Here is a 13,508-nt window from a genome sequence, read left to right as displayed (position 1 = left end):
GTCCGTTGCTTTCTTCGTGAAAACCGTACCGGGCCTCGATGAGTCGAACCTGAAGTACTGGTACTTCCTGTAACACATTAGCCAGAAACCATCTTTAGACATGTCTTTTAGCTATGTTTTTCTTAAAAGTATGTGTTTTATTATTAAGTATAATAATTAAATACTTGTGTAGCTTATAAAAAGTTGGACACACAACCTTATCCCGGGTATTGCTTTAAAAGATGTAGACAAGAAAGTCTTCCAGTCACGCCAGCGCCAGGTCGGATATCGGACAGCCTCTTTTGGTTACAATATACTAAATCTTTTGGGAGTGCAATGCTATACTCTTTAAAAACCTGAACATCATTTATAAGAAGACACAATTTTCTGTGTGTGCACTTGCCATGACTTTATTTTAGAATGTTTCTTTGTGCATGTGGTAGGGAAAACATTGATGTTTAACAGAAATTCACTCATTTGCTTGAAGGTTAAAGACTACATGAGACTTTGACAGATGGCGGAAAACCCTCATCCACTGGTACGAACCTGGTAAATTGATGGCTGTAAAACAGTGACCGCTGATTCGCATCGAGTTCTTTCTTGCAAAACGCATGACCCCCCTTTTGTATTGTCTAAATCATTGCGGCTTGGAATGCTCTTTAAGAAAAGGTATTGTTATGGGGGTCTCTATGCGCAAAAGTTTGACTTTATTTTTGTTGAAGTTATTGCTTTTACATTGAATTTGTGTAGGAAATCTTTTGATATATTGTAACCTAAACTAGCTTTAGGTAAAAATAAAATATCATCTGCAAGTGCAAAATATGACTGGGGAAGCTGATTTTTGGTCATTTCTTAACAAAAGAGAAGAAAATAAGTGCTTTAAATGCATTAATTCAGATATTTTGTCCTGGAATAGTTGTTTTTCAAGTTGACCCCCCACCCTGATATAGCCAAATAACGGCTAAATTGCTTTCCGACTTGATTTCAAAGGAATATTGGTTGACCGTGTAGCGTTAGTGTGCTACATGAAGTCAGAATTCAACGCCAGGGACTCCGTGATCCAGTAACGCAACAATAGCTTGTGCATAAAGCATGAACATTCAAACAGAGCCCCATTTCACCGACATGGAATGGCGGACATTTTTACAGTTTGGACAGTGCAGCAGACACTTAATTGAGGCAGCCTTCATATTTAGAACAATCATTAACATAACAAGGTTTATTACTTCCTATTATTCATAGAAATACACTAAAAATACTGAAATGCATGTTTTTTGCCATTTGATATCTATTTTTTATTGGGAATTTTGACTTTTTCAGGTAGAGGAATGTCTGCGACTCAGCCGAGGGCCACTGGATAAGGGTTGTTGATGGCAAAACAGGTAATAATACTAAATTAGTATCATGTACACAAGCAAATAAGCATATTTATGATGCTTAAGGTGTGAAATACTGTCATAATCAGGTTTGTGGTCACTCAAACCCTTGCTGTCATGCAATTCCCCGTGCAGTTTGTATGGATAGTTCCGCGTCCTGACACGTAAAGCTTGTGCTTAATGTTGGCAGCAGAAGTTGGCACTTAACAGGTTTATCCTTGTTCCTAAGCATGTATGCAGTGCATCTGAGTTGATATGCTACTTGTAACCCTACAATTAGCTTGTGTTTGGTATTGTTTTCTCACAATATGCTTACAGTCATGGTCCCGGCTTGAAAGGATGTGGCGTCCGACTTAAACATAGGATTGTTGTAGCAAGTGTCCCCTTCATCTTTTACCTTAGAGGGATCTTTTTGCCAAAAGGTGGCACTTTCAGCAACCAGTTTAGTTTTTTATTTGGTACATGCTTCTCTCAATCAGTGATTTAATGGAAGTATTGACCTTTTTTGCTTGTCTTTGCATACAAAGGTGACATGGATCAATGATATTTGTTGTTTTGAGAATTCTGCGGGAAGCTGTGTCCCCAAAAGATGTACTAGAAACCAGTCTTTCAGGAAGCCTGCATTGATCTGAGCTGCCTTTCTGCCCCTGTTACTTCATAGAACTTCATTTCTAAGCTTATAATGCTCTCCAACATATATGTATCTTGTTTATTTTAACCTTTCCTTCCAGTCTAAACCCCCAAAATGAGCATTTTTGTCTTTCGCTCAGTTATAAACGCCCATTTTGACCAGATTGCCACCATAACAATAGTCAAAAGTACTTATTTTGTGCCCAAAATTTGAAATTTGTATTCTCTTGAACCTCTGAATGACAGCTGGCAGTGCATATTGACCAGCTGCTGCAGTTTAAAGGCACCTATGGCATTATATGCTAGAATATATAATTGGCGACTGGTAAATAAATGGGCTCCAAGCAACAAGGCGCTTTCAAAATTTCACACTTTTATTAGTGTGAAACAACAAGTTATAGGAAGCTTATTGATTTCTACACTTCAAAGTATCTTTGGTCTCTCATTTTTGCTTATTTGTTGTTTGTCCTGGATGAAATTGGATTTTTTTTTGCTTTGAAATTGAAATTTTTGGGGGTATTTGAAAAAAACACACACAAAAAAGACATTATCAAAATTGCTTGGAGTGAAAATATCTAACAAGTTCATTCTTTCCCCACCCCGCATAAGCCCCACGTGCCTGTCCATATGGTTTGTTTTGGTATTTTGTTGCAGATATTGAACACAACAGCTTTAAATCTTAAAGGGACATTTAAGCTTTATCAGGCCTTAAATCGCCTTCTTGGGACCGAAAACACCTGCATGTGAACATGTGATCTAAAATAGCCAAATGGACAGATAATCCAGCCAAACGTAATATATTGGTGCAATATGAATAGGAAGATAATAATATGCAAGAAAAACACATTTGATTCAGAACATATTTTTCCTTTAGGTTACAATATACTAAATCTTTTGAGAGTGCAATGCTATACTCTTTAAAAACCTGCACATCATTTATAAGAAGACACAATTTTCTGTGTGGGCACTTGCCATGACTTTATTTTAGAATGTTTCTTTGTGCATGTGGTAGGGAAAACATTGATGTTTAACAGAAATTCACTCATTTGCTTGAAGGTTAAAGACTACATGAAACTTTGACAGATGGCGGAAATTCCTCATCCACTGGTACGAACCTGGTAAATTGATGGCTGTAAAACAGTGACCGCTGATTCGCATCGAGTTCTTTCTTGCAAAACGCATGACCCCCCTTTTGTATTGTCTAAATCATTGCGGCTTGGAATGCTCTTTAAGAAAAGGTATGGTTATGTGGGTCTCTATACGCAAAAGTTTGACTTTATTTTTTGTTGAAGTTATTGCTTTTACATTGAATTTGTGTAGGAAATCGTTTGGTATATTGTAACCTTTTGCAGTAGACGACTTGTTGACAGTATCCTCTGGCAGCTGAATGATGTCACAGTCCGAGCGTCTGAAGCGCATGTTCAATAAAATAAGTAAAACACACCATGTATAACATGCTTTAAGGACTAACATGTAATGATACCATTTACCGTGTAATTTATTCTGATATCATCAATATTACTACTTATTATCATCTTGTATATTTATGTTGCAAATAAAACTTGTAAAATACTATGTGTTTTTCTAATGGTAACATATTTAAGTAGTCGTTATTAATACAATAAATGTTAACTTATAACAACGATAAGGTTTATTACCTGTACAGCTTTTTGATATGGGTGAACCCACTGTCTACCAAACATCGTGAATGACCCGGAACCTGCATCATATACTAGTATTCGATTGAAGTGTCAGGCGCCGTGTCAGGACTCGCCATGCGAAGTACCCAAGCACAAACTGATTTTTGTTTTGACCTGAAAGCAACAACAATAACTTTGATCAAGAGATCAAGATCATATTCATCAGTCATCGTTTACTTAATGATCATCATCTTCATCGTCATCAGCATCAACATTATTACCGTCATCAGCTTCTTCACCAACATCGATGTGGTCGTCGTCATAACCAGCACACTTCCATCATCATTCATTTTAAAATCACTGTAATATGTTATGATCATTTATGAATCGCGTTATTATTATCACGATAAATATAACCAATAAAATATTCCAATATTATCGTTATATTTTGATTTAAACGGCTTTTGCGCAATATGAAATTATAATGATCACAATTAAAATTTAACTTACCCGAACAATTATCGGCGTGTATTGTGCACGAGAGATCTTCGCATCCATGGGTGTTGAGCACGTAGTCTATCATCGAGATGACAGCGTTAGGTTCCTGGGCATTAGTTCCATCTGCACCGATTCTCTCATTTTCGTCGATGAACAAATTTAATTGACGTGATTGTCCATCAATTCTCATTCCAAACATGTGGACTTTTTTTAACGATGCGAAATGTAATGGCCACATCTGTCGTGCATGGTGCGGTATACCTACACTTTGCGCGAAATCAAACGTGAAGTTGTTTGATCGCTCAGCTGGACATAGATGTGACGTTTCTTTTGCTTTTTTAATAAGACTGCTGTAAAGGTCTATTTCTTTTTGTGCAAAAACAATATGACTTTGCATTTCTTCAGTGGAAGCTAGCTTGTCCTCTTCCGATACTAAATCCATATTTTTCTTTGCAGCTTCTCACAGGTCGCGCACACATCGTCTCTAGTGGATGCAACCTTTATATGTGGGATGCAGGCACTCCATATTGACCGAGAGGTGCTTTTTTCGACGAAACGCACGCCAGCCTCTTGACAGCTTGCTTTATACAGCTTATAAATGTTCATTTTCGTTGTACCGCTGTGTAGGTATATCGGTGTCGTATCGTCTCTCCCACGCGGAGCTGCAGGTTGTGGAATTCCGAATTCTTCCGCATAGTTGCAGATGAATTGGACCACACGCTCGACATCTGTGAAGACCAGAGCATGTTTTGGTTTCCTTCCTGTATTTCCATGCCGGCGTGGGCCCGGACCTGTCATGTTCAATGACTGCCTTATTGATTTTAATGCACAACGTCTTATGTCAAATAACAATCTGAACGTGTATGCGCATATTTCCTGACCGCGGAATGTGTATTTTCCACGAATTCGCATTCTCTTTTTCCCACGCTTTGTAGATTCATTTGTGGGATCTTCGGACAAAATTTGAACAGCCTTTAAGAAACATTTCCTTTTCTTCCCTCGTCATTGCCCGACTATTAAGGGTGTGCGTTCTGATTTGGGAGGCATCAAATTTCTCGTGGCATTTCTTAGCACACCAACAGCCAGATTCGTGGAAACGTCGAATGCTATCATCTTATGAAAACGCATACCGTCATCACTTGCATCATCGTCAGTGGAGTCACTGCTTGATTCCGCAGGCTGCCCAGAAACGAAGGACCCAATTTGGTTTTTCATGACAGCAACATGCACATTCTATCTGGCCATTGTTGTCATCGGATGGCAGTTCTTGAGAATGTGCAGGCGTACATAATGGTGGTCTGCCAAAATGCTCAGAAAATATACTTTCGAGCTCCTGAAAACAATTACGACGTATCGATTCTATAATGTGCATTAAACATAAAATTAAAAAAAAATCGTTTTAATTTACATTTCATTTAAACACTTGTTTCATTCAATATTTTGACCTAAAACAATTATCTTAAAAAATTAAACACGGACTGGAATCGAACTCTGTTCTTCAGCGTGGAACGATTCTGGCTGACCAACTGAGCTAGTAATACTGATTTTTCAGGCGCATCACACAATAACATAAAGAAATTAAGTAGAATCATTTTACTACAAATAACATATTTCAAACCTATGTCGTTCATTTTACAAAAAAATGTTATTTAGGATCAATTTTGGAGAAAACAGTTTATACCGCAAACATATCAAAAGGACATTTCGAGATACAACAGTCAACTTTGAAATTGTTTCAAGCAGTGCAACGTGAGACGAAGATTAATTTGCTTCTATCTCTGATTACTGCCAACCGCTCTTTCGAGTATTATAGGCAGAGGGACATTATCGAGTCCGTTTCCTGGGAAGAACCAGTACTTGGTGTTTATGGAGGAGATAATGAGAACACTCCCAGAGTAGGGAGCGAACCCACGAACTCCCGATCGCTAGACGGACACCTCATCCACTACACCACCGCGATCTTCTTTCAATATAAATAAGTTTAAACTTTAATAACAATTAAATTGTGGTTGAATTATTGCATATTAAACATATCAGTGATTTTTAGTATTTGTGAGACCTTGTTTTGTAAAGAATTCATCACATAAATTGCGATCGGATTTAAACCCATGTTTAGCATACAAATGGGCGCCATTGTTATTATCGTCACTTTGTCACCCCGAATGTGCATCAATATCGGTGTTTATACAAATAGATCTATACAAAAAACATTATTTAATAAGTTAATAAATTTACCTCTATCTCCACCTCCATTTATATCCAACAGAACAGAAATAACACTAAAAACCAATCCGTTAATCACAACTAATTTAAGCTCCGCGTAAATGCACTGTGTAAACTCGCATGTGACGACGTCATAATAAGTGGGATTTTCCCAACGTCATCACTGATGTCACTAATGCAGGTTTTGTCGTGGAACGGCTCAATTGTATTATGGATAGATATTTATGACAACACAATTTAATACATCTGATAAAAGTCCAAAACAGAGTTATAGCATTGCTTTCCCAGATTGGGACATTCTTCGCAACATAAATTTCTGTGATAACCTAACATCTTTAATTCAGCGTTCTAGATAAGCAGTGTATCAGCGTAATATACGCATTAGAAATATCAAGATACGCTCAATTTATCCTTTCCGTGCGTACATTCAAGCCAATATGGGCATACACAATTGATGTTAATTCTCTGCGTACAGCGTAAACAAAAGATATAAACAGCTGATTGTCTTTCGCCAAAATCTGATGCTGGTTATCGTAAATTTTAGAGCAAATTGGTGCGCTGGATTGTAAAAATAGTTAGCCAGTCGGTATGTAAACTCTGTATCATCTAGGCACATGGTAAATTTAGTATTGATGTTTTTAACAGACAGTCAAATGCTTATGTATTTATTTAATTACATGAAGAGGTCAGCATGGCTTCTTCGGAGCCAAAACAAATTACTTCTCAAAGTAAAATTGATTCTTTTTAAACTGCAAAAGTTGTATCAAATAAAATTAGTGTACTGCCAATACTGACTGATTTAATTTCATCTGTTTTCAAATCAAAAAGGACTCACTTAAACGCTTATAAAAGAACTAATGAAAGTTAGCAAAAAATTTCCATGGCTCACTGTGATGGAAGCCTATAAACAAAGGACAGTTAAAAAACAAAAGAAATACTTAAAGAAACCTACTACAATGAAGGAATAGTTAATGGTGTATTGTGTTAAACATGATTAAAGAGGTGTGTCTGTACTCCGGCTATATTCTTGTTTTACTTTTAGCAAATTACCCTTCAAGCAAGGCAAAATTTGACCATTTACCCCCATGATTTGAAAAGTGGGGGTATTTACTCCCATGGGTCAAAAATAAATTATCTATAACGCTGTTAATTATTTAATACATCGAGTACTTTAAGGATAAGGAAATTTGTTTAACACATCATACATCTGTTGAAGCGTTGTATTTTGGCAGCTATATATACCACCCCAGGAAACCCAATACCTTGTGAGCAGCATAAGACCATCCGAGCAGCTTTGTACATTTTTGCATGAACTTACATAGGGTAGGTAAATTAGAAAAAATTAAAAATTTCAAAGTCCAATTTCAAACAAAGCCACTACAATAATGAAAGGATTTATACAAACTTACACATGTCTGCCATAATCTCTCAGCAGGGCTTCTCCGGAAAACTATTTGTTTGAGGAGAAATTTGCGTTTTTAATGACCATGTTGGGAAAACATGGAAACCATCTGGAGAGGAATCCTTTAATTATTGTAGTGGCTTGCCAATTAAATCAGTTTTTCTCCCCTAAATGCCTGAACATGGCCCATTTTGCCCGATCTTCTTCATCAGGGAGCCACATTTCGCTCACTTTTTAAGAAAATTTGTCAGGATTTTTTCTACACGTAGGCCAATACCTTTGTTAATAATGTTAATACACGGTTGTTTGAAATTGGACTTTGATTTTTTTTAATTTTTCAAATGTATTAACCCTATGTAAGTTTACGCTAAAATATACAAAGCTGCTCGGATGGTCTTATGCTGCTCACAATATATCGGGTTTCCTGGGGTATATACAGTAAGATCATTTATATTCATAAGCATGAAATTTCATGGTTTTTCAAAAACTGACTTTTGTGGACAAGTACATTTGAGGATTTCTAATTCTGAAAAAATAAATAAATAATTGTTTAAGGGATCTCATATTTGTGAATTGGTCACCTATAAAATCAAAGAAAATTATTGTTCAACAAACAATAAAGATTTTACAGTAATATGGCCTACTTACATGTGATTTTCAGGCTGACTTTAGCTCGTACAGGCTGCAGTTCCCCAAGGTGGGCCTCACACAGGTATTCTCCCGCCTGACTCTGCGTGTTATCGGGAACCTTTACCTTGGGCAGAGTCAAAGTCGTGCCATTTCCCACTACCTTGTTCAAACGCAGCCAGTCTATCCTGAAAGTTTCTCTGAAACAATGGAAATGAGCCGCATCAAAAACTGGTCATCACGCATCCAGTCTACACTAAAAGTTTCTCTGAAGCGATGGGAATGAGTCTCATCAAAAACTGGTCGTCACACGTCCAGTCTTACTTAAAGTTTCTCTGAAACAATGGAAATGAGCCTCATCAAAAACTGGTCGTCACACGTCCAGTCTTACTTAAAGTTTCTCTGAAACAATGGAAATGAGCCTCATCAAAAACTGGTAGTCACGCGTCCAGTCTTACTTAAAGTTTCTCTGAAAATATGGAAATGAGCCTCATCAAAAACTGGTCGTCACACGTCCAGTCCATACTTAAAGTTTCTCTGAAACAATGGAAATGAGCCTCATCAAAAACTGGTCGTCACGCGTCCAGTCTTACTTAAAGTTTCTCTGAAACAATCGAAATGAGCCTCATCAAAAACTGATCGTCACGCGTCCTGTCTTACTTAAAATTTCTCTGAAACAATGGAAATGAGCCGCATCAAAAACTGGTCGTCACGCGTCCAGTCTTACTTAAAGTTTCTCTGAAAATATGGAAATGAGCCTCATCAAAAACTGGTCGTCATGCATCCAGTCTATACTTAAAGTTTCTCTGAAACAATAGAAATGAGTCTCATCAAAAACTGGTCATCACGCATCCAGTCTACACTAAGTTTCTCTGAAACGATGCAAATTAGTCTCATCAAAAACTGGTCATCACACGTCCAGTCAACACTTAAAGTTTCTCTGAAACAATGGAAATGAGCCTCTTCAAAAACTGGTCGTCAATTGTCCAGTCTATACTTTAAGTTTCTCTGAAACAATAGAAATGAGTCTCATCAAAAACTGGTCGTGATACCGCCAGTCTATACTTAAAGTTTCTCTGAAACAATTGAAATGAGCCTCATAAAAAACTGGTCGTCATGTGTATAGTCTATACTTTTTTAAGTTTCTCTGAAACAATAGAAATGAGCCTCATCAAAAACAGGTCTTCATGCGTCTAGTCTATACTTAAAGTTTCTCTGAAACAATGGAAATGAATCTCATCAAAAACTGGTTGTCATGTGTCTAGTCTATACTTTAAGTTTCTCTGAAACAATGGAAATGAGACTCATCAAAAACTGGTTGTCACGCGTCCAGTCTTACTTAAAGTTTCTCTGAAACAATGGAGAGGCCTCATCAAAAACTGTTCATAACGCATCCAGTCTATTCTTAAAGTCTCTTTGAAATCGTGTACTGTAATTAATCCAGACATTGTGTTTTATGAACACACCCCAGTTTTATCCAAAATAATTATATTCGTGACTCTAAATTTGCAGAAATATATTGTTGGTAGTTAATGACTCTTTTTAATCCGACACTTTATTTTTTATGCTATTTTACCAGAAATCAGCTCTGATGGGCTTATCTGTTGAGCCTTGGATCATGCATTTTCAAAACCGGATTAAGGTCATAAAACCTGGAAGACAAATGCCTGAAGGCATTTGGCCATTACATTTGCTTTTTAGGTGAATAACTATGTTGTAGTGACAATAGTTTCACCTAACAACGTAAAGCGAAACAAACATTAAAGTAATTCATGCTGTACGGCCTGTTATTTTACAAGCATATGCTCCTATTCAATGACGCCATACACATTGCATACACATATTGTTAGAGTTTCTCAAAATTTCCGAAGTCTGTACTTTTTGTCTCTTAATTTTCAGACACCTGTATGATTTGAATATTGTTTGTTTCTAAATTTTACAGTAAATAATTACAGTAAATGGATATGGTTTTGATGGATGCATTTGAATGCATTTGAAGAGCTTGCACATAATTTTTTTTTTTTAATCCTGACCAAAAAAAAAACTTTTTATAGAGACACATAAGGTGAGTCGGTTTTCTAAATGAACAATTTTTTAGGGAGGGTCATATCTGCGATCATTCTTTACTAGATTACTTCACTGTGTCTAAAATAAATCCATAGCAGGGAGCAAATACACAGGAGCAAAAACACCTGAAACTGAGATTGAGTGTGGGAGAGTGGGGGGAGGGAGGGGTCAATGGATTAACCATGGGTAAACCTGTAAAAAAGCTTACCCTGCTGTCTTTGTGTAATAGGAGAAGATACATGTGAGTAAAGCATCATCCCCAGCCATCACTGTAACATCATCGTTATATTTAATCTCTGGGGCACGGTTATTTCCTTGACCTGTAACAAAGTTAGAACTGGGGTCACTAATGTTCCAGGAATCAGGACTATTATTAGCGGACTACAAGCAGAATTTATGTCCCAAAATTGTACTTTTAGGCTTATAATAAAAATTTTCACCAGAAAAAATATATTTGAGCCGTGCTCTGTGAAAAGGGGTTTAATGCATGTGCGTAAAGTGTCGTCCCAGGTTAGCCTATGCAGTTGGCACAGGCTTATCAGGGACAACACATTCCGCCTAAACTTAACTTTTGCTAAGAAGAAACTTTCTTTAAACAAAAAAATATTGAAGCCGAAATAGTCGTCCCCGATAAGCCTGTGTGGGCTTCACAGGCTAATCTAGGACAACATTTTACGCATATGCTTTAAACCCCTATTCACAATACACTGCCCATTTTTAAAAGGTATGCAACAGGTTAAAAGATCAAACTTCAGAACAATTTTATACCCGGTAATTTTGGGGGAAAACAGGATAACCTGTACATATAATTTAAATTATTGAATGTTGTACTTTGAAACTGGGTTTATTATCGTACCCTAATTGACACATTAAACTCGGGATATTTAAGAATTTAGAAATATTAATTGCACATGTATATCTTTAATTGTTGAATGTGTGACCAGATAACATGGCGGCTTTATCAGAATTTGACCTCATTATTTATTTAACTAGTACATATATCAACAAGAGCACCGCGCTGCGGGTGCAGACCGCTCATCTTTTTTCTTTTTAAAGGTGAAGGGACTCTCATTTTCAATCACAAAGGAGGGAGGGGTGGAGTGAAGAGGGGTGTATAGTGTGGGGGCGTGGACATTAATTACATTATCTTCTAAAAATGCGAACAAAAATGCAAAAAAAAAATAATTCGGGTTGGGGGGGGGATTCTTGGGTGCGATGGTTGGATGGTATTTTAAACATAAAATAATAAAAATAAATATTTGTGTTTTTTAACCGTTTCAAAAAAAAACAACATTGGGGGGGAGAGAAGGGGGGGGGGGTGGTTGTATAGTGTGAGGGTGTGATGGTTATTTGTGAGATGATCGTAAAAAAAAAAAAAAAAAAAAAAATTAGGGGGGGGGTGGGAATTCGGGGAGGGGGGGGGGAGGGGGATTGGGGGTTTATTCTTGGGTGCGATGGTTGGACGCTATTTCAAACATAAAATAATAAAAATAAATATTTGTGTTATTTAACTGTTTCAAAAAAAAAAAATTGGGGGGGGGTGGGGTGGGTATAGTATAGTGTGAGGGTGTGGTGGTCATTTGTGAGATGATCTTAAAAAAAAAAAAATGTTTGGGGGGGGGGAATTCAGGGGGAGGGGGGTATTCTTGGGTGCCATGGTTGGACGGTATTTTAAACATAAAATAATAAAAATAAATATTTGTGTTTTTTAACCGTTTCAAAAAAAAATTGGGAGTGGGGTGGGGGGGTATAGTATAGTGTGAGGGTGTGGTGGTCATTTGTGAGATGATCTTAAAAAAAAAAAAAAAAAAAAAAATTGTGGGGGGGGGGAGGAGGGAGGACACGGGGGATGGTTTGGGTGGAGTCTATTGTGGTATGTCAGGTAAGAGTAGTTTTGTCAAAGTATCAATCAAATCTAATCTTAAATAAAGAAGTTATGGCATTTTTAGCAAAATTTAATAATTTGACCTTGAGAGTCAAGGTCATTCAAAGGTCAAGGTAAAATTCAACTTGCCAGGTACAGCAACCTCGTGACAGCATGAAAGTATTTGAAGTTTGAAAGCAATGGCCTTGATACTTAAGAAGTAAAGTGGATCGAAACAAAAAATTTAACCATATATTCAAAGTTACTAAGTCAAAAAAGGGCCATAATTCCATAAAAATGACAACCAGAGTTATGCAACTTGTCCTTTTACTGTACCCTTATGATAGTTTGCGAGTGTTCCAAGTATGAAAGCAATATCTATGATACTTTAGGGGTAAAGTGGACCAAATCACAAAACTTAACCAAATTTTCAATTTTCTAAGTATAAAGGGCCCATAATTCCGTCCAAATGCCAGTCAGAGTTACATAACTTTGCCTGCACAGTCCCCTTATGATAGTTAATAAGTGTTGCAAGTATGAAAGCAAAAGCTTTGATACTGTAGGAATAAAGTGGACCTAAACACAAAACTTAACCAAATTTTCAATTTTCTAAGTATAAAAAGGGCACATAATTATGTCAAAATGCCAGTCAGAGTTACATTACTTTGTCTGCACAGTCCCCGTATGATAGTTAGTAAGTGTTGCAAGTATGAAAGCAATAGCTTTGATACTTAAGGAATAAAATGGACCTAAACACAAAACTTAACCAAAATTTTCAATTTTCTAAGTATAAAAAGGGCACATCATTCTGTCAAAATGCACGCCAGAGTTATCTAACTTTGCATGCCCAGTCCCCTCATGATAGTAAGTAAGTGTACCAAGTTTGAATGCAATAGCATTCATACTTTCTGAGAAAAGCGGACATAAACGCAAAACTTAACCGGACGCCAACGCCGACGCCAAGGTGATGACAATAGGTCATAATTTTTTTTCAAAAAATAGATGAGCTTAAAATGGTTCCTTCCTATGCAAATATCACTGAGGGGTGCAACGTTAGTAGGGAATCCTCTTGTTGATTGGTAAATGGCAAATCTAATGTACAAACTCCTGATTTCTTCAATAACCATTGTTTATTGCAGGAATGAAAGTGTTGAACACATGACATAACCACTCGCATACCAGTCTTTATTAAACAGCAACTT

At 36.9% G+C, this 13,508-nt stretch overlaps 1 protein-coding gene across 1 annotated transcript in view; it reads right to left on the bottom strand.

Moving 5' to 3' along the window:
• LOC127857428 (neural cell adhesion molecule L1-like protein) overlaps positions 1 to 13,508 on the bottom strand; it is a 40,498-nt gene that overhangs the window by 1,089 nt on the left and 25,901 nt on the right. The window contains exons 8-9 of the mRNA XM_052393824.1: positions 10,651 to 10,762; positions 8,397 to 8,575 (exon numbers count right to left, since the gene is read on the bottom strand). Coding sequence (XP_052249784.1) covers positions 8,397 to 8,575; positions 10,651 to 10,762 — 291 coding nt within the window. The remainder of the gene's footprint in view (positions 1 to 8,396; positions 8,576 to 10,650; positions 10,763 to 13,508) is intronic.

This window comes from Dreissena polymorpha, chromosome 14 (assembly GCF_020536995.1).
Source record: "Dreissena polymorpha isolate Duluth1 chromosome 14, UMN_Dpol_1.0, whole genome shotgun sequence".
Classification (NCBI taxonomy): domain Eukaryota; kingdom Metazoa; phylum Mollusca; class Bivalvia; order Myida; family Dreissenidae; genus Dreissena; species Dreissena polymorpha.
Note: the sequence above shows the minus strand (reverse complement) of the source record. Positions and strands in the feature narration are given on the sequence as shown.